Source organism: Taudactylus pleione, unplaced genomic scaffold (assembly GCF_031769625.1).
Source record: "Taudactylus pleione unplaced genomic scaffold, aTauple2 ptg000971l, whole genome shotgun sequence".
NCBI lineage: Eukaryota > Metazoa > Chordata > Amphibia > Anura > Myobatrachidae > Taudactylus > Taudactylus pleione.
The window spans coordinates 1037582-1059849 of NW_028285372.1; the positions used below are offsets into that span (position 1 = coordinate 1037582).

The 22268-nt window shown below is 46.6% G+C and overlaps 1 protein-coding gene across 1 annotated transcript in view; it reads right to left on the reverse strand.

Annotated features, from left to right (window-relative positions):
* LOC148454631 (uncharacterized) overlaps window positions 1-15845 on the reverse strand; it is a 29690-nt gene extending 13845 nt beyond the window's left edge. The window contains exons 1-3 of the mRNA XM_088460699.1: window positions 15800-15845; window positions 14131-14160; window positions 4828-4962 (exon numbers count right to left, since the gene is read on the reverse strand). Coding sequence (XP_088316825.1) covers window positions 4828-4962; window positions 14131-14160; window positions 15800-15845 — 211 coding nt within the window. The remainder of the gene's footprint in view (window positions 1-4827; window positions 4963-14130; window positions 14161-15799) is intronic.
* Between the last annotated feature and the right edge of the window lie 6423 nt (window positions 15846-22268).

The following is a 22268-nucleotide window of genomic DNA, read 5'->3' on the forward strand; positions in this document are numbered from 1 at the left end:
AGGACTGCGGAGTAACGGCTACAGTATGTGTTACAGGACTGCGGAGTAACGGCTACAGTATGTGTTACAGGACTGCGGAGTAACAGCTACGGTATGTGTTACAGGACTGCGGAGTAACGGCTACGGTATGTGTTACAGGACTGCTGAGTAACGGCTACAGTATGTGTTACAGGACTGCGGAGTAACAGCTACAGCTACAGTATGTGTTACAGGACTGCGGAGTAACAGCTACAGTATGTGTTACAGGACTGCGGAGTAACAGCTACGGTATGTGTTACAGGACTGCGGAGTAACAGCTACAGTATATGTTACAGGACTGCGGAGTAACAGCTACGGTATGTGTTACAGGACTGCGGAGTAACAGCTACAGTATGTGTTACAGGACTGCGGAGTAACGGCTACAGTATATGTTACAGGACTGCGGAGTAACGGCTACAGTATGTGTTACAGGACTGCAGAGTAACAGCTACGGTATGTGTTACAGGACTGCAGAGTAACAGCTACGGTATGTGTTACAGGACTGCGGAGTAACAGCTACAGTATGTGTTACAGGACTGCGGAGTAACAGCTACGGTATGTGTTACAGGACTGCGGAGTAACAGCTACGGTATATGTTACAGGACTGCGGAGTAACAGCTACGGTATATGTTACAGGACTGCAGAGTAACAGCTACAGTATGTGTTACAGGACTGCAGAGTAACAGCTACAGTATGTGTTACAGGACTGCGGAGTAACAGCTACGGTATGTGTTACAGGACTGCGGAGTAACAGCTACGGTATGTGTTACAGGACTGCGGAGTAACAGCTACAGTATGTGTTACAGGAATGCGGAGTAACAGTACAGTATGTGTTACAGGACTACGGAGTAACAGCTACAGTATGTGTTACAGGACTGCAGAGTAACAGCTACAGTATGTGTTACAGGACTGCGGAGTAACAGCTACAGTATGTGTTACAGGACTGCGGAGTAACGGCTACGGTATGTGTTACAGGACTGCGGAGTAACGGCTACGGTATATGTTACAGGACTGCGGAGTAACAGTACAGTATGTGTTACAGGACTGCGGAGTAACAGCTACAGTATATGTTACAGGACTGCGGAGTAACAGCTACAGTATATGTTACAGGACTGCGGAGTAACAGCTACAGTATATGTTACAGGACTGCGGAGTAACAGCTACAGTATATGTTACAGGACTGCGGAGTAACAGCTACAGTATGTGTTACAGGACTGCAGAGTAACAGCTACAGTATGTGTTACAGGACTGCGGAGTAACAGCTACGGTATGTGTTACAGGACTGCGGAGTAACAGCTACAGTATGTGTTACAGGACTGCGGAGTAACAGCTACAGTATGTGTTACAGGACTGCGGAGTAACAGTACAGTATGTGTTACAGGACTACGGAGTAACAGCTACAGTATGTGTTACAGGACTGCGGAGTAACAGCTACAGTATGTGTTACAGGACTGCGGAGTAACAGCTACAGTATGTGTTACAGGACTGCGGAGTAACAGCTACAGTATGTGTTACAGGACTGCAGAGTAACAGCTACAGTATATGTTACAGGACTGCGGAGTAACAGTACAGTATGTGTTACAGGACTGCGGAGTAACAGCTACAGTATGTGTTACAGGACTGCGGAGTAACAGCTACAGTATATGTTACAGGACTGCGGAGTAACAGCTACAGTATATGTTACAGGACTGCGGAGTAACAGCTACAGTATGTGTTACAGGACTGCGGAGTAACAGCTACAGTATATGTTACAGGACTGCGGAGTAACGGCTACAGTATATGTTACAGGACTGCGGAGTAACGGCTACAGTATATGTTACAGGACTGCGGAGTAACGGCTACAGTATGTGTTACAGGACTGCGGAGTAACGGCTACAGTATGTGTTACAGGACTGCGGAGTAACAGCTACAGTATGTGTTACAGGACTGCGGAGTAACGGCTACAGTATGTGTTACAGGACTGCGGAGTAACGGCTACAGTATGTGTTACATGACTGCGGAGTAACAGCTACAGTATGTTACAGGACTGCACAGTAACAGCTACGGTATGTGTTACAGGACTGCGGAGTAACAGCTACGGTATATGTTACAGGACTGCGGAGTAACGGCTACAGTATGTGTTACAGGACTGCGGAGTAACAGCTACAGTATGTGTTACAGGACTGCGGAGTAACAGCTACGGTATATGTTACAGGACTGCGGAGTAACAGCTACAGTATGTGTTACAGGACTGCAGGACTGCGGAGTAACAGCTACAGTATGCGTTACAGGACTGCGGAGTAACAGCTACAGTATGTGTTACAGGACTGCGGAGTAACAGCTACAGTATGTGTTACAGGACTGCGGAGTAACAGCTACAGTATGTGTTACAGGACTGCGGAGTAACAGCTACAGTATGTGTTACAGGACTGCGGAGTAACAGCTACGGTATATGTTACAGGACTGCGGAGTAACAGCTACAGTATGTGTTACAGGACTGCGGAGTAACAGCTACGGTATGTGTTACAGGACTGCGGTGTAACAGCTACAGTATGTGTTACAGGACTGCGGAGTAACAGCTACGGTATGTGTTACAGGACTGCGGAGTAACAGCTACGGTATGTGTTACAGGACTGCGGAGTAACAGCTACGGTATGTGTTACAGGACTGCGGAGTAACGGCTACTGTATGTGTTACAGGACTGCAGAGTAACAGCTACAGTATGTGTTACAGTACTGCGGAGTAACGGCTACAGTATGTGTTACAGGACTGCGGAGTAACAGCTACAGTATGTGTTACAGGACTGCGGAGTAACGGCTACGGTATGTGTTACAGTACTGCGGAGTAACAGCTACGGTATGTGTTACAGTACTGCGGAGTAACGGCTACAGTATGTGTTACAGGACTGCGGAGTAACAGCTACAGTATGTGTTACAGGACTGCGGAGTAACAGCTACAGTATGTGTTACAGGACTGCGGAGTAACAGCTACAGTATGTGTTACAGGACTGCGGAGTAACAGCTACAGTATATGTTACAGGACTGCGGAGTAACAGCTACAGTATATGTTACAGGACTGCGGATTAACAGCTACGGTATATGTTACAGGACTGCGGAGTAACAGCTACGGTATGTGTTACAGGACTGCGGAGTAACAGCTACAGTATATGTTACAGGACTGCAGAGTAACAGCTGCGGTATATGTTACAGGACTGCGGAGTAACAGCTACGGTATATGTTACAGGACTGCGGAGTAACAGCTACTGTATATGTTACAGGACTGCGGAGTAACAGCTACAGTATATGTTACAGGACTGCGGAGTAACAGCTACGGTATGTGTTACAGGACTGCGGAGTAACAGCTACGGTATATGTTACAGGACTGCGGAGTAACAGCTACGGTATATGTTACAGGACTGCGGAGTAACAGCTACAGTATGTGTTACAGGACTGCGGAGTAACAGCTACAGTATGTGTTACAGGACTGCGGAGTAACAGCTACAGTATATGTTACAGGACTGCGGAGTAACAGCTACAGTATATGTTACAGGACTGCGGAGTAACAGCTACGGTATGTGTTACAGGACTGCGGAGTAACAGCTACAGTATATGTTACAGGACTGCAGAGTAACAGCTGCGGTATGTGTTACAGGACTGCGGAGTAACAGCTACAGTATGTGTTACAGGACTGCGGAGTAACAGCTACAGTATGTGTTACAGGACTGCGGAGTAACAGCTACAGTATGTGTTACAGGACTGCGGAGTAACAGTACAGTATGTGTTACAGGACTGCGGAGTAACAGCTACAGTATGTGTTACAGGACTGCGGAGTAACAGCTACGGTATATGTTACAGGACTGCGGAGTAACAGCTACGGTATATGTTACAGGACTGCGGAGTAACAGCTACAGAATGTGTTACAGGACTGCGGAGTAACAGCTACAGTATGTGTTACAGGACTGCGGAGTAACAGCTACGGTATGTGTTACAGGACTGCGGAGTAACAGCTACAGTATGTGTTACAGGACTGCGGAGTAACAGCTACAGTATGTGTTACAGGACTGCGGAGTAACAGCTACGGTATGTGTTACAGGACTGCGGAGTAACAGCTACAGTATGTGTTACAGGACTGCGGAGTAACAGCTACAGTATGTGTTACAGTACTGCGGAGTAACAGCTACAGTATGTGTTACAGGACTGCGGAGTAACAGCTACAGTATGTGTTACAGTACTGCGGAGTAACGGCTACAGTATGTGTTACAGGACTGCGGAGTAACGGCTACGGTATGTGTTACAGGACTGCGGAGTAACGGCTACAGTATGTGTTACAGGACTGCGGAGTAACAGCTACAGTATGTGTTACAGGACTGCGGAGTAACGGCTACAGTATGTGTTACAGGACTGCGGAGTAACAGTACAGTATGTGTTACAGGACAAAAGACTAAAATCTCATCTTATCACTCAGAAAGTTTCCCATAATGCTTCACTACCATCACTGGCTGTGACAGCAACAATACTAACACACACCACCGCGCCGCTGGTGAAATCTCTGTGTCCCCCATGGTCAGCCATCTTAGTTAAAAGTAGTAATAACCCTTTATAGCAGGAGAGACAGGAAAAAGTTGATATTACCACTTGATATATGTAGTACAGGCAGACAGGGGTACACTAGCGGAGCATAGGGGTACAGTGTGGGGTGCTTCTGTGATAGTTATACTAGATCTGAATAACAGGCCTGCTATGGAAGCTCAGTATAAGTGATATATGGCTAATAGTAGTATAATAATATAACTGTGTACTCCCTGAGGGTGGAGGGAAGGCGGGTACTCACCCATTATCTCATCGGGGGTGTCACCAGCAAATTTTTTGGTGTGAACTTTCAAGCAGGTGTCAAACTTTCGGTCACAGTCTGTCAGCTTAGGTGTTATACATTCACCGGGGCTCCCACAGACGTGGCATTTTATCCCTGTGGGTACAGGAGAGAGAGAGGGTATATAACAGGACAGATAGGGGGGGTATATATAACAGGAGGGATAGGGGGTATATAACAGGAGAGATGGGGGGTATATATATATATATAACAGGAGAGAGAGAGGGTATATATATATAACAGGAGAGATAGGGGGTATATAACATGACAGATAGGGGGTATATATAACAGGAGAGATAGGGGGTATATATAACATGACAGATAGGGGGTATATATAACATGACAGATAGGGGGTATATATAACAGGAGAGATAGGGGGGTATATATATATAACAGGAGAGAGAGAGGGTATATATATATATATATATATATATATATAACAGGAGAAATAGGGGTATATAACAGGAGAGATACGGGGTATATATAACATGACAGATAGGGGGGGTATATAACAGGAGAGATTGGGGGTATATATATATATATAACAGGAGAGAGAGAGGGTATATATTAGGGGTGTGCACCGGACACTTTTCGTGTTTTGTGTTTTGGTTTTGGATCTGGATCTTTCTTCGTGTTTTGGATCTGGATTGGTTTTGCCAAAACCACCCTTCCGTGTTTTGGGTTCTGGGTTTTGTGTTTTGGATCTGGATTTTTTCTTAAAAAATAAAAAAACCCCGCTAAAATCACATAAATGGGCCTTTTTTTGTTCCTACGCTATTAATAACCCCAATAACATTAATTTCCACTCATTTCCACTCTATTCTGAACACCTCACACCTCACAATATTGTTTTTAGGCCAAAAGGTTGTACCGAGGAAGCTGGATGACTATGCTAAGCGACACAAGGGGGCGGCACAAACACGTGGCCCATCTAGGAGTGGCACTGCAGTGGCAGACAGGAAGCCAATCAGCGTTATGGTGCCCATTTGCATGTAGCACGAACCCGGGAGATCCGTGCTACATGCATCTGTGTGATTGGCACAGAGCAATGACAGGTCCGTGAGACCCGTCTGTGCTGCTGTGGTAAAAAAAAAACCTGTGTAAAAAAAGAAAAAAATGGCGTGCACCCCCCCAAAAAAGAGCAACCAGCCCCGGGCATTAGTAACCCAGTGCTGGGTGTGCTTAAATACAGGGGACAAACGACGTAGGGGTCCCCTGTACTTAAGCACAACCAGCACCGGGCTAGTCAGAACCAGCGCTGGTTGCCAAAATACGGGGGACAAACGACGTAGGGGTCCCCTGTATTCTGCGCAACCAGCTCTGGGCTCTGATCCGGTCCTGGTTCTGGAAATATAGGGGACAAAAAATGAGTAGGGTTCCCCTGTATGTTCCAGAACCAGCACTGGACTTTTTCTAGCGGGGGGCTGATGCCACAGCCAGGGGAGCCCTTTCACCGGGCCCCCCAGCCGCAGCATCAACCCTGACCGCTAGTCAGCCCAGGCCGGGGATCCCTGGAGAGCTGGGGACCCCCCCAATAAAGGGGTCACCCTCTCCAGGGCACCCCAGGCCCAGGCTGATAGCCCGGGGCTATCCCCGCCACCCCTGGTGGCGGTGGGTGGCGGGTTGATTGTGGTGTGGTGTAAATAAAGAATATCAAACATTGTCTTTACAAGTAGAACTGCAAGTCCCAGCTAGCCTGCCCCGCATGCTGGTACTTGGAGAACCACAAGTACCAGCATGCAGGGCATTAAGGGCCCACTAGTACCTGTAGTTCACCTGTAAAAAAAATGTTTAAAAAAACACAGGACACACACACCGTGACAGTATAAGTTTATTAAACATACACACACACACACATGTACACATACTCACCTATGTAACCTGTAGCATCGGTCCACTTGTCAGGTAAAGTATCCATAGGGGACCTGTGAAAAAAAACATACTCACCATCTCCTATGCGAGGTTCTGTCCTCTTCGTTCCAAAGTAGGCATCCCCGGACTTGGCAAAAAAAAAAAACGAAAACGCGATCCACGAACTTAGTACCGTTCTATAGAACGGTACTTCCCGAATGAGAGCTTAGCGGCGGGGTATCACCATGGAAACCCCGCTGCTAAGCGTTCATTGGCTGAGAGAGGTCATCTCCCGTCTCTCAGCCAATGAACGGCTCCCTCCATTGTAGTCAATGGTGGGAACCGCAGGGTAAACTTTAATAACCTTGCGGCTCCCAGCATTGACTACAATGGAGGGAGCCGTTCATTGGCTGAGAGAGACGGGAGATGGCCTCTCTCAGCCAATGAACGCTTAGCAGCGGGGTTTCCATGGTGATACCCCGCCGCTAAGCTGTCATTCGGGAAGTACCGTTCTATAGAACGGTACTAAGTTCGTGGATCGCCTTTTCGTTTTTTTTTTTTTGCCAAGTCCGGGGATGCCTACTTTGGAACGAAGAGGACAGAACCTCGCATAGGAGATGGTGAGTATGTTTTTTTTCACAGGTCCCCTATGGATACTTTACCGGACAAGTGGACCGATGCTACAGGGTTACATAGGTGAGTATGTGTACATGTGTGTGTGTGTGTGTGTGTTTAATAAACTTATACTGTCACGGTGTGTGTGTCCTGTGTTTTTTTTAAACATTTTTTTACAGGTGAACTACAGGTACTAGTGGGCCCTTAATGCCCTGCATGCTGGTACTTGTGGTTCTCCAAGTACCAGCATGCGGGGCAGGCTTGCTGGGACTTGCAGTTCTACTTGTAAAGACAATGTTTGATATTCTTTATTTACACCACACCACACAATCAACCCGCCACCCACCGCCACCAGGGGTGGCGGGGATAGCCCCGGGCTATCAGCCTGGGCCTGGGGTGCCCTGGAGAGGGTGACCCCTTTATTGGGGGGGTCCCCAGCTCTCCAGGGATCCCCGGCCTGGGCTGACTAGCGGTCAGGGCTGATGCTGCGGCTGGGGGGCCCGGTGAAAGGGCTCCCCTGGCTGTGACATCAGCCCCCCGCTAGAAAAAGTCCAGTGCTGGTTCTGGAACATACAGGGGAACCCTACTCATTTTTTTCCCCTGTATTTCCAGAACCAGGACCGGATCAGAGCCCAGAGCTGGTTGCGCAGAATACAGGGGACCCCTACGTCGTTTGTCCCCCGTATTTTGGCAACCAGCGCTGGTTCTGACTAGCCCGGTGCTGGTTGTGTTTAAGTACAGGGGACCCCTATGTCGTTTGTCCCCTGTATTTAAGCACACCCAGCACTGGGTCACTAATGCCCGGGGCTGGTTGCTCTTTTTTGGGGGGGGGGCACGCCATTTTTTTCTCTTTTTACACAGGTTTTTTTTTTTTTATTTACCACAGCAGCACAGACGGGTCTCACGGACCTGTCATTGCTCTGTGCCAATCACACAGATGCAAGTAGCACGGATCTCCTGGTCCGTGCGTGCATCTGTGTCATTGAAATACACAGCAGCACAGACGGGTCTCACTGACCCATCTGTGCTCTGTGTCACTGTCAATCACACAGATGCATGTAGCACGGATCTCACGAGTCCGTGCTACATGCAAATGAGCACCATAATGCTGATTGGCTGAGAGCCGTGACAGACGGCTCTCTCAGCCAATCAGCACTTTGCCCATTAAAGGCAAAGGCAAAACCTCGAGATCCGACAGCAGATCTCGAGGTTTTGCCTCGGGAGAGGGATCCGGGGCAGACAGGGAGATCCGAGCTTGGGCTCGGATCGCCCCGGATCCCCGAAGTTCGGGTGGGTTCGGTTCTCAGGGAACCGAACCCGCTCATCCCTAGTATATATATATATATATATATATATATATATAACAGGAGAGACAGGGGGTATATAACAGGAGAGACAGGGGGTATATAACAGGAGAGATAGGGGGTATATATAACAGGAGAGATAGGGGGTATATATAACAGGAGAGATAGGGGTATATATAACAGGAGAGATGGGGTATATAACAGGAGAGATAGGGGGTATATAACAGGAGAGATAGGGGGTATATAACAGGAGAGATGGGGTATATATAACAGGAGAGATAGGGGGTATATATAACAGGAGAGATAGGGGGTATATATAACAGGAGAGATAGGGGTATATATAACAGGAGAGGGGGTATATAACAGGAGAGATAGGGGGTATATAAGAGGAGAGATAGGGGGTATATAACAGGAGAGATGGGGGTATATATAACAGGAGAGATGGGGTATATATAACAGGAGAGATAGGGGGGTATATAACAGGAGAGATAGGGGTATATATAACAGGAGAGATAGGGGGTATATATAACAGGAGAGATAGGGGGGTATATAACAGGAGAGATAGGGGGTATATATAACAGGAGAGATAGGGGGTATATAACAGGAGAGATAGGGGGGTATATATAACAGGAGAGATGGGGTATATATAACAGGAGAGATAGGGGGTATATATAACAGGAGAGATAGGGGGTATATATAACAGGAGAGATAGGGGGTATATATAACAGGAGAGATAGGGGGGTATATAACAGGAGATATAGAGGGTATATATAACAGGAGAGATAGGGGGGTATATATAACAGGAGAGATAGGGGGTATATATAACAGGAGATTTAGAGGGTATATATAACAGGAGAGATGGGGTATATATAGCAGGAGAGATAGGGGGTATATATAACAGGAGAGATAGGGGGGTATATAACAGGAGATATAGAGGGTATATATAACAGGAGAGATGGGGTATATAACAGGAGAGATAGGGGGGTATATATAACAGGAGAGATGGGGGGTATATATAACAGGAGAGATGGGGGGTATATATAACAGGAGAGATAGGGGGTATATATAACAGGAGAGATAGGGGGTATATATAACAGGAGAGATAGGGGGTATATAACAGGAGAGATAGGGGGTATATAACAGGAGAGATAGGGGGTATATAACAGGAGAGATAGGGGGTATATAACAGGAGAGATGGGGTATATAATAGGAGAGATGGCGTATATAACAGGAGAGATAGGAGGTATATAACAGGAGAGATGGGGTATATAACAGGAGAGATGGGGTATATAACAGGAGAGATAGGGGGTATATATAACAGGGGAGATAGGGGGTATATATAACAGGAGAGATAGGGGGTATATATAACAGGAGAGATAGGGGGTATATATAACAGGAGAGATAAGGGGTATATAACAGGAGAGATAGGGGGTATATAACAGGAGAGATAGGGGGTATATAACAGGAGAGATAGGGGGTATATAACAGGAGAGATAGGGGGGTATATATAACAGGAGAGATAGGGGGTATATATAACAGGAGAGATAGGGGGGTATATAACAGGAGATATAGAGGGTATATATAACAGGAGAGATAGGGGGGTATATATAACAGGAGAGATTGGGCGTATATATAACAGGAGATATAGAGGGTATATATAACAGGAGAGATAGGGGGTATATATAACAGGAGAGATTGGGCGTATATATAACAGGAGATATAGAGGGTATATATAACAGGAGAGATGGGGTATATATAACAGGAGAGATAGGGGGGTATATAACAGGAGATATAGAGAGTATATATAACAGGAGAGATAGGGGGGTATATATAACAGGAGAGATAGGGGGTATATATAACAGGAGAGATAGGGGGTATATATAACAGGAGAGATAAGGAGGTATATAACAGGAGAGATAGGGGGTATATAACAGGAGAGATAGGGGGTATATAACAGGAGAGATAGGGGGTATATAACAGGAGAGATAGGGGGGTATATATAACAGGAGAGATAGGGGGGTATATATAACAGGAGAGATAGGGGGTATATATAACAGGAGAGATAGGGGGTATATAACAGGAGAGATAGGGGGTATATATAACAGGAGAGATAGGGGGGTATATAACAGGAGATATAGAGGGTATATATAACAGGAGAGATGGGGTATATAACAGGAGAGATAGGGAGGTATATATAACAGGAGAGATGGGGGGTATATATAACAGGGGAGATAGGGGGTATATATAACAGGAGAGATAGGGGGTATATATAACAGGAGAGATAGGGGGTATATATAACAGGAGAGATAGGGGGTATATAACAGGAGAGATAGGGGGTATATATAACAGGAGAGATAGGGGGTATATATAACAGGAGAGATAGGGGGTATATAACAGGAGAGATAGGGTGTATATAAGAGGAGAGATGGGGTATATATAACAGGAGAGATAGGGGGTATATAACAGGAGAGATAGGGGGTATATAACAGGAGAGATAGGGGGTATATAACAGGAGAGATAGGGTATATAATAGGAGAGATGGCGTATATAACAGGAGAGATAGGGGGTATATATAACAGGAGAGATAGCGGGTATATAACAGGAGAGATGGGGTATATAACAGGAGAGATGGGGTATATAACAGGAGAGATAGGGGCAGGGCCGCAACTAGGGGGGGCTGGAGGTGCACGTGCACCGGGTGAGCCGCTGTACCTGGTGCCAGTGACCTCCAGCCCGGCGCTGCAGAGAGGCTCCAAGCCGGACGTCCGCTGGTAACATTTATTACCAGCGGGCGCCCGGCTCCTTCTCTGCAGCGACGCGGTGTAGCCGGAGCCGGAGGCTGGAGTTCTCTCCCGAACTCCAGCTTCCGGCTCTCCCCACGGGCACTATGGGGGAGACGTCATGACATCTCCCCCATAGTTCCAAGGAGCAGCCGGCGGACCGGACGCGACGCTGGATGCAGGAGCGGGGTTCAAGGTAAGTATTTTTTTTTTTAATAAGCTGCACTACAGGGGCATTATTATGGGGGCAGGGGCATTACCACATGGGCATTACTATGGGGGCATAGGCAATAAGGGGCATTACTAATGGGGCATGAGCACTACAGGGGCATTACTATTGGGGCATGGGCACTACAGGGGCATTACCACAGGGGCATTACTGTGGGGGCATGAGCACTACAGGGGCATTACTGTAAGGACACTACAGGGATATTACTATGGGGGCATGGGCAATACAGGGGCATTACTATGAGAGCATGGGCACTACAGGGGCATTACTATGAAAGCATGGGCACTACAGGGGCATTAATATGGGAGCATGGGCACTACAGGGGCATTACTGTATGGTGGGCACTACAGGGGCATTACTATGGGGGTATTAACATATGGGCATTACTATGGGGGCATTACAATATGGGCACTACTGCAGGGGGAATTACATGGGGGGCGCCAAATTACTGTCTTGCCCCTGGTGACAAAAATCCTAGTTTCGGCCCTGGATAGGGGGTATATATAACAGGGGATATAGGGGGTATATATAACAGGAGAGATAGGGGGGTATATAACAGGAGAGATAGGGGGTATATAACAGGAGAGATAGGGGGTATATATATATATATAACAGGAGATATAGGGGGGTATATAACAGGATAGATAGGGGGTATATAACCGGATAGATAGGGGGTATATAACAGGAGAGATAGGGGGTATATATAACAGGAGAGATAGGGGGGGCATATATATCAGGAGAGATAGGGGTATATATAACAGGAGAGATGGGGTATATATAACAGGAGAGATAGGGGGTATATAACAGGAGAGATGGGGTATATATAACAGGAGAGATTGGGGGTATATAACAGGAGAGATGGGGTATATATAACAGGAGAGATGGGGTATATATAACAGGAGAGATAGGGGGTATATAACAGGAGAGATAGGGGGGATATATAACAGGAGAGATAGGGGGTATATATAATAGGAGAGATAGGGGGGGTATATATAACAGGAGAGATGGGGTATATATAACATGAGAGATAGGGGGTATATATAACAGGAGAGATAGGGGGTATATATAACAGGAGAGATAGAGGGTATATAACAGGAGAGATAGGGGGTATATATAACAGGAGAGATAGGGGGTATATAACAGGAGAGATAGGGGTATATATAACAGGAGAGATAGGGGGTATATATAACAGGAGAGATAGGGGGTATATATAACAGGAGAGATAGGGGGGCAGAATGCGGTGTAGGAGGAGGGTAGGGGGGCAGAGTGCGGTGATGGAGGAGGGTAGGGGGGCAGAGTGCGGTGTAGGAGGAGGGTAGGGGGGAAGAGTGCGGTGTAGGAGGAGGGTAGGGGGGAAGAATGCGGTGATGGAGGAGGGTAGGGGGGCAGAGTGCGGTGATGGAGGAGGGTAGGGGGGCAGAGTGCGGTGATGGAGGAGGGTAGGGGGGCAGAGTGCGGTGTAGGAGGAGGGTAGGGGGGCAGAGTGCGGTGATGGAGGAGAATAGGGGGGCAGAGTGCGGTGATGGAGGAGGGTAGGGGGGCAGAGTGCGGTGATGGAGGAGGGTAGGGGGCAGAGTGCGGTGTAGAAGGAGGGTAGGGGGGCAGAGTGCGGTGTAGGAGGAGGGTAGGGGGGCAGAGTGCGGTGATGGAGGAGGGTAGGGGGGCAGAGTGCGGTGATGGAGGAGGGTAGGGGGGCAGAGTCCGGTGATGGAGGAGGGTAGGGGGGCAGAGTGCGGGGATGGAGGAGGATAGGGGGGCAGAGTTCGGTGATGGAGGAGGATTGGGGGGCAGAGTGCGGTGTAGGAGGAGGGTAGGGGGGCATAGTGCGGTGATGGAGGAGGGTAGGGGGGCAGAGTGCGGTGATGGAGGAGGGTAGGGGGGCAGAGTGCGGTGATGGAGGAGGATAGGGGGGCAGAGTGCGGTGTAGGAGGAGGGTAGGGGGCAGAGTGCGGTGATGGAGGAGAATAGGGGGGCAGAGTGCGTTGTAGGAGGAGGGTAGGGGGGCAGAGTGCGGTGATGGAGGAGGGTAGGGGGGCAGAGTGCGGTGATGGAGGAGAATAGGGGGCAGAGTGCGGTGTAGGAGGAGGGTAGGGGGGCAGAGTGCGGTGATGGAGGAGGATAGGGGGGCAGAGTGCAGTGATGGAGGAGTGTAGGGGGGCAGAGTGCGGTGATGGAGGAGGGTAGGGGGGCAGAGTGTGGTGATGGAGGAGGGTAGGGGGGCAGAGTGCGGTGATGGAGGAGGGTAGGGGGGCAGAGTGCGGTGTAGGAGGAGGGCAGGGGGGCAGAGTGCAGTGATGGAGGAGGGTAGGGGGGCAGAGTGCGGTGATGGAGGAGGACAGGGGCACCTTAAGCTTTGAAGGAGGTGCAGTCAGAATGAAAGGTTTGGAGGTGCAGTCATGCAGCATTAAGTTTGGGGGATATTGGAAGTTTATTTTGGGACCCTTGTAACGCGGCAGATATAATCCCCCCTCTGTCACTCACTCACCAGGCTTCTTTGCATTCTGTGATGTGGCTTCTGGGTGGAGAAATAAAGAATTAGAGGCTAGTAACATTATCCTGTCCACATCCCCCACCTGTCTCCCATCACACCTGTATAATATCCTGTGCTCCTCCCCCACCTGTCTCCATCACACCTGTATAATATCCTGTGCTCCTCCCCCACCTGTCTCCCATCACACCTGTATAATATTATCCTGTGCATCTCCCCCACCTGTCTCACATCACACCTGTATAATATCCAGTCCACATCCCCCACCTGTCTCCCATCACACCTGTATAATATTATCCTGTGCTCCTCCCCCACCTGTCTCCTATCACACCTGTATAATATTATCCTGTGCTCCTCCCCCACCTGTCTCCCATCACACCTGTATAATATTATCCTGTGCTCCTCCCCCACCTGTCTCCTATCACACCTGTATAATATTATCCTGTGCTCCTCCCCCACCTGTCTCCCATCACACCTGTATAATATTATCCTGTGCTCCTCCCTCACCTGTCTCCCATCACACCTGTATAATATTATCCTGTGCTCCTCCCTCACCTGTCTCCCATCACACCTGTATAATATTATCCTGTGCTCCTTCCCCACCTGTCTCCAATCACACCTGTATAATATTATCCTGTGCTCCTCCCTCACCTGTCTCACATCACACCTGTATAATATTATCCTGTGCTCCTCCCCACCTGTCTCCTATCACACCTGTATAATATTATCCTGTGCTCCTCTCCCACCTGTCTCCTATCACACCTGTTTAATATCATGTGCTCCTCCCCACCTGCCTCCCATAACACCTGTATAATATTATCCTGTGCTCCTCCCCCACCTGTCTCCTATCACACCTGTATAATATTATCCTGTGCTCCTCCCTCACCTGTCTCCTATCACACCTGTATAATATCATCCTGTGCTCCTCTCCCACCTGTCTCCTATCACACCTGTATAATATTATCCTGTGCTCCTCTCCCACCTGTCTCCTATCACACCTGTATAATATTATCCTGTGCTCCTCCCCCACCTGTCTCTTATTATACAATAGCTGTATAATATAATAATAATCTGTCACCATGTTGGTGCATTTCTATATTTGTAGAGTAATTCTACATTATCTGAGAAACACGTACAGTATCAGGCTCATCCCTCAGTGCAGCAGGTATTAGGTATGATCCATATTACACCTCCTGTGTCTGTGCGTTCTGGTATGTAATATTACCATCTGTCAGTGTCATCTCCAATCCCTCTTACCCCCCATCCCTCTTACCCTCCATTCCTCTTAGCCCCCCATCCCCAATACCTCTATCCATAATATCCCATCCCTCTTACCCCCATCCCCAATACCTCTATCCCTAATATCCCATCCCTCTTACCCCCATCCCCAATACCTCTATCCCTAATATCCCATCCCTCTTACCCCCATCCCCAATACCTCTATCCCTAATATCCCATCCCTCTTACCCCCCATCCCCAATACCTCTATCCATAATATCCCATCCCTCTTACCCCCATCCCCAATACCTCTATCCCTAATATCCCATCCCTCTTGCCCCCATCCCTCTTACCCCCCCATCCCTCTTACCCCCCCATCCCCAATACCTCAATCCCTAATATCCCATCCCTCTTGCCCCCATCCCTCTTACCCCCCCATCCCTCTTACCTTGCAGCAGAATAGCCACCACCACACACAGAATAATCACTTTCATCTTCTCCTCTCTCTGTGTATAGGACTCTGTGTCTCTCCTGCTTATATAGCAGCCAGTCCCTCCCCCCTGTGTCACTCCCTACCACTCCCAGCCCCTGGTTATATCTACACAGGTACATAATACCTGATATACACAGCACATAATCACTGGTCTAGTATATAATGAACAGTCCTATATACACAGGTACATAATACCCGATATACACAGCACATAATCACTGGTCTAGTGTATAATGTACAGTCCTATATACACTGGAACATAATACCTGATATACACAGCACATAATCACTGGTCTAGTATATAATGTACAGTCCTATATACACAGGTACATAATACCCGATATACACAGCACATAATCACTGGTCTAGTGTATAATGTACAGTCCTATATACACTGGTACATAATACCTGATATACACAGCACATAATCACTGGTCTAGTATATAATGTACAGTCCTATATACACTGGAACATAATACCTGATATACACGGCACATAATCACTGGTCTAGTATATAATGTACAGTCCTAAATACACTGGTACATAATACCTGATATACACAGCACATAATCACCGGTCTAGTATATAATGTACAGTCCTATATACACTGGTACATAATACCTGATATACACAGCACATAATCACCGGTCTAGTATTTAATGTACAGTCCTATATACACTGGTACATAATACCTGATATACACATCACATAATCACTGGTCTAGTATATAATGTACAGTCCTATATTCACTGGTACATAATACCAGATATACACAGCACTTAATCACTGGTCTAGTATATAATGTACAGTCCTATATACACTGGTACATAATACCTGATATAAACATCACATAATCACAGGTCTAGTATATAATGTACAGCCCTATATACACTGGTACATAATACCTGATATACACAGCACATAATCACTGGTCTAGTATATAATGTACAGTCCTACATACACTGGTACATAATACCTGATATACACATCACATAATCACTGGTCTAGTATATAATGTACAGTCCTATATACACTGGTACATAATACCTGATATACACGGCACATAATCACTGGTCTAGTATATAATGTACAGTCCTATATACACTGGTACATAATACCTGATATACACGGCACATAATCACTGGTCTAGTATATAATGTACAGTCCTATATATACTGGTACATAATACCTGATATAAACATCACATAATCACAGGTCTAGTATATAATGTACAGTCCTATATACACACTGGTACATAATACCTGATATACACAGCACATAATCACTGGTCTAGTATATAATGTACAGTCCTATATACACTGGTACATAATACCTGATATACACGGCACATAATCACTGGTCTAGTATATAATTTACAGTCCTATATACACTGGTACTTAATACCTGATATACACGGCACATAATCACTGGTCTAGTATATAATGTATAGTCCTACATACACTGGTACATAATACCTGATATACACGGCACATAATCACTAGTCTAGTATATAATGTACAGTCCTACATACACTGATACATAATACCTGATATACACGGCACATAATCACTGGTCTAGTATATAATGTACAGTCCTATATACACTGGTACATAATACCAGATATACACGGCACATAATCACTGGTCTAGTATATAATGTACAGTCCTATATACACTGGTACATAATACCTGATATACACGGCACATAATCACTGGTCTAGTATATAATGTACAGTCCTATATACACTGGTACATAATACCAGATATACACGGCACATAATCACTGGACTAGTATATAATGTACAGTCCTATATACACTGGTACATAATACCAGATATACACGGCACATAATCACTGGCCTAATATATAATGTACAGTCCTATATACACTGGTACATAATACCTGATATACACGGCACATAATCACAGGTCTAGTGTATAATGTACAGTCCTATATACACTGGTACATAATACCTTATATATACGGCACATAATCACTGGTCTAGTATATAATGTACAGTCCTATATACACTGGTACATAATACCTGATATAGACGGCACATAATCACTGGTCTAGTATATAATGTGCAGTCCTATATACACTGGTACATAATACCCCATATACACAGCACATAATCACTGGTCTATTATATAATGTACAGTCCTATATACACTGATACATAGTGACTGGCACCGTGTTAGTGCACCTATGTTACTGATAGATGGACTCTATGGGATGTGTGTAGTACAGGTCAGTACGCGGTGGTAGCTGGTTAGTGTTGGGGGGTGTATGCTCTGTATAACAGAACATAATGTGTGTACACAACCTCAGACTTTAACCTGACATAGTGAGGAAATGTACAGATCTTGACACAATATTTACTGAGTAAGAACACAAGGTGATTGCTCCTACTGTGTCAACAGAAGTTTCATCTAATGTCATGTCTGTCCTGTGTCTCCTCTAATGTCATGTCTGTCTCTCCTGTGTCTCCTCTGTCATGTCTGTCTGTCCTGTGTCTCCTGTAATGTCATGTCTGTCTCTCCTGTGTCTCCTCTGTCATGTCTGTCTCTCCTGTGTCTCCTCTAATGTCATGTCTGTCTGTCCTGTGTCTACTCTAATGTCATGTCTGTCTGTCCTGTGTCTCCTCTAATGTCATGTCTGTCTCTCCTGTGTCTCCTCTGTCATGTCTGTCTGTCCTGTGTCTCCTGTAATGTCATGTATGTCTCTCCTGTGTCTCCTCTAATGTCATGTATGTCTGTCCTGTGTCTCCTCTAATGTCATGTCCTGTGTCTCCTCTAATGTCATGTCCTGTGTCTCCTCTAATGTCATGTCTGTCTGTCTGTCCTGTGTCTCCTCTAATGTCATGTCCTGTGTCTCCTCTAATGTCATGTCTGTCTGTCCTATGTTTCCTCTAATGTCATGTCCTGTGTCTCCTCTAATGTCATGTCTGTCTGTCCTGTGTCTCCTCTAATGTCATGTCCTGTGTCTCTAATGTCATGTCCTGTCTGTCCTGTGTCTCCTCTAATGTCATGTCCTGTGTCTCCTCTAATGTCATGTCTGTCTGTCCTGTGTCTACTCTGTCATGTCTGTCTGTCCTGTGTCTCCTCTAATGTCATGTCTGTCTGTCCTGTGTCTCCTCTAATGTCCTGTCTGTCACTCCTGTGTCTCCTCTAATGTCATGTCTGTCTGTCCTGTGTCTCCTCTAATGTCATGTCCTGTGTCTCCTCTAATGTCATGTCCTGTGTCTCCTCTAATGTCATGTCTGTCTGTCCTGTGTCTCCTCTAATGTAATGTCCTGTGTCTCCTCTAATATCATGTCTGTCTGTCCTATGTCTCCTCTAATGTCATGTCCTGTCTGTCCTGTGTCTCCTCTAATGTCATGTCCTGTGTCTCCTCTAATGTCATGTCTGTCTGTCCTGTGTCTCCTCTAATGTCATGTCCTGTCTGTCCTGTGTCTCCTCTAATGTCATGTCCTGTTTGTCCTGTGTCTCCTCTAATGTTATGTCCTGTGTCTCCTCTAATGTCATGTCTGTCTGACCTGTGTCTCCTCTAATGTCATGTCTGTTTGTCCTATGTCTCCTCTAATGTCATGTTCTGTGTCTCCTCTAATACCATGTCTGTCTGTCCTGTGTCTCCTCTAATGTCATGCCTGTCTGTCCTGTGTCTCCTCTAATGTCATGTCTGTCTGTCTGTCCTGTGTCTCCTCTAATGTCATGTCCTGTGTCTCCTCTAATGTCATGTCTGTCTGTCCTGTGTCTCCTCTAATGTCATGTCCTGTGTCTCCTCTAATGTCATGTCTGTCTGTCCTGTGTCTCCTCTAATGTCATGTCTGTCTGCCCTGTGTCTCCTCTGTCATGTCTGTCATTTCCTATGTCTCCTCTAATGTCATGTCCTGTCTGTCCTGTGTCTCCTCTAATGTCATGTCTGTCTGTCCTGTGTCTCCTCTAATGTCATGTCTGTCTGCCCTGTGTCTCCTCTGTCATGTCTGTCATGTCCTGTGTCTCCTCTAATGTCATGTCTGTCTGTCCTGTGTCTCCTCTAATGTCATGTCTGTCTGTCCTGTGTCTCCTCTAATGTCCTGTATGTCTGTCCTGTGTCTCCTGTAATGTCATGTCTGTCTCTCCTGTGTCTCCTCTGTCATGTCTGTCTGTCCTTTGTCTCCTGTAATGTCATGTCTGTCTCTCCTGTGTCTCCTCTGTCATGTCTGTCTCTCCTGTGTCTCCTCTAATGTCATGTCTGTCTGTCCTGTGTCTACTCTAATGTCATGTCCTGTGTCTCCTCTAATGTCATGTCCTGTGTCTCCTCTAATGTCATGTCCTGTCTGTCCTATGTCTCCTCTAATGTCATGTCCTGTGTCTCCTCTAATGTCATGTCTGTCTGTCCTGTGTCTCCTCTAATGTCATGTCCTGTGTCTCCTCTAATGTCATGTCCTGTGTCTCCTCTAATGTCATGTCTGTCTGTCCTGTGTCTCCTCTAATGTCATGTCCTCTATCTCCTCTAATATCATGTCTGTCCTGTGTCTCCTCTAATGTCATGTCCTGTGTCTCCTCTAATGTCATGTCTGTCTGTCCTGTGTCTACTCTAATGTCATGTCCTCTGTCTCCTCTAATATCATGTCTGTCCTGTGTCTCCTCTAATGTCATGTCCTGTCTGTCCTATGTCTCCTCTAATGTCATGTATGTATCTCCTGTGTCTCCTCTGATGTCATGTCCTGCCTGTCCTATGTCTCCTCTAATGTCATGTCCTGTGTCTCCTCTAATATCATGTCTGTCTGTCCTGTGTCTCCTCTAATGTCATGTCTGTTTGTCCTGTGTCTCCTCTAATGTCATGTCTGTCTGTCCTGTGTCTCCTCTAATGTCATGTCTGTCTGTCCTGTGTCTCCTCTGTCATGTCTGTCTGCCCTGTGTCTCCTCTGTCATGTCTGTCATGTCCTGTCTCCTCTGTCATGTCTGTCATGTCCTGTGTCTCCTCTGTCATGTCTGTCATGTCCTGTGTCTCCTCTAATGTCATGTCTGTCTGTCCTGTGTCTCCTCTAATGTCATATCTGTCTTTCCTGTGTCTACTCTAATGTCTTGTCCTGTGTCTCCTCTAATGTCATGTCCTGTGTCTCCTCTAATGTCATGTCCTGTCTGTCCTATGTATCCTGTGTCTCCTCTAATGTCATGTCCTGTCTGTCCTGTGTCTCCTCTAATGTCATGTCCTGTCTGTCCTGTGTCTCCTCTGAGGTCATGTCCTGTCTGTCCTGTGTCTCCTCTAATGTAATGTCCTGTGTCTCCTCTAATGTCATGTCCTGTCTGTCCTGTGTCCCCTCTAATGTCATGTCCTGTCTGTCCTGTGTCTCCTCTAATGTCATGTACTGTCTGTCCTGTGTCTCCTCTAATCTAATGTCCTGTCTGTCCTGTGTCTCCTCTAATGTCATGTCCTGTCTGTCCTATGTCTCTTCTAATGTCATGTCCTGTGTCTCCTCTAATATCATGTCTGTCTGTCCTGTGTCTCCTCTAATGTCATGTCTGTCTGTCCTGTGTCTCCTCTAATGTCATGTCTGTCTGTCCTGTGTCTCCTCTAATGTCATGTCTGTCTGCCCTGTGTCTCCTCTGTCATGTCTGTCTGCCCTGTGTCTTCTCTGTCATGTCTGTCATGTCCTGTGTCTCCTCTGTCATGTCTGTCATGTCCTGTGTCTCCTCTAATGTCATGTCTGTCTGGCCTGTGTCTCCTCTATTGTCCTGTCTGTCTGTCCTGTCTCCTCTAATGTCCTGTCTGTCTCTCCTGTGTCTCCTCTAATGTCATGTCTGTCTGTCCAGTGTCTCCTCTAATGTCATGTATGTCTCTCCTGTGTCTCCTCTACTGTCATGTCTGTCTGTCTCTCTTGTGTCTCCTCTAATGTCATGTATGTATCTCCTGTGTCTCCTCTAATGTCATGTCCTGTCTGTCCTGTTCTCCTCTAATGTCATGTCCTGTGTCTCCTCTAATGTCATGTCCTGTGTCTCCTCTAATGTCATGTCCTGTCTGTCCTATGTTTCCTCTAATATTATGTCTGTCTGTCTCTCCTGTCTCCTCTAATGTCCTGTCTGTCTCTCCTGTGTCTCCTCTAATGTCATGTCTGTCTGTCCTGTGTCTCCTCTATTGTCATGTCTGTCCTGTGTCTCCTCTAATGTCATGTCTGTCTGCCCTGTGTCTCCTCTGTCATGTCTGTCATGTCCTGTGTCTCCTCTAATGTCATGTCTGTCTGTCCTGTGTCTCCTCTGTCATGTCTGTCATGTCCTGTGTCTCCTCTAATATCATGTCTGTCTGTCCTGTGTCTCCTCTAATGTCATGTTCTGTGTCTCCTCTAATGTCATGTCTGTCTGCCCTGTGTCTCCTCTGTCATGTCTGTCATGTCCTGTGTCTCCTCTAATATCATGTCTGTCTGTCCTATGTCTCCTCTA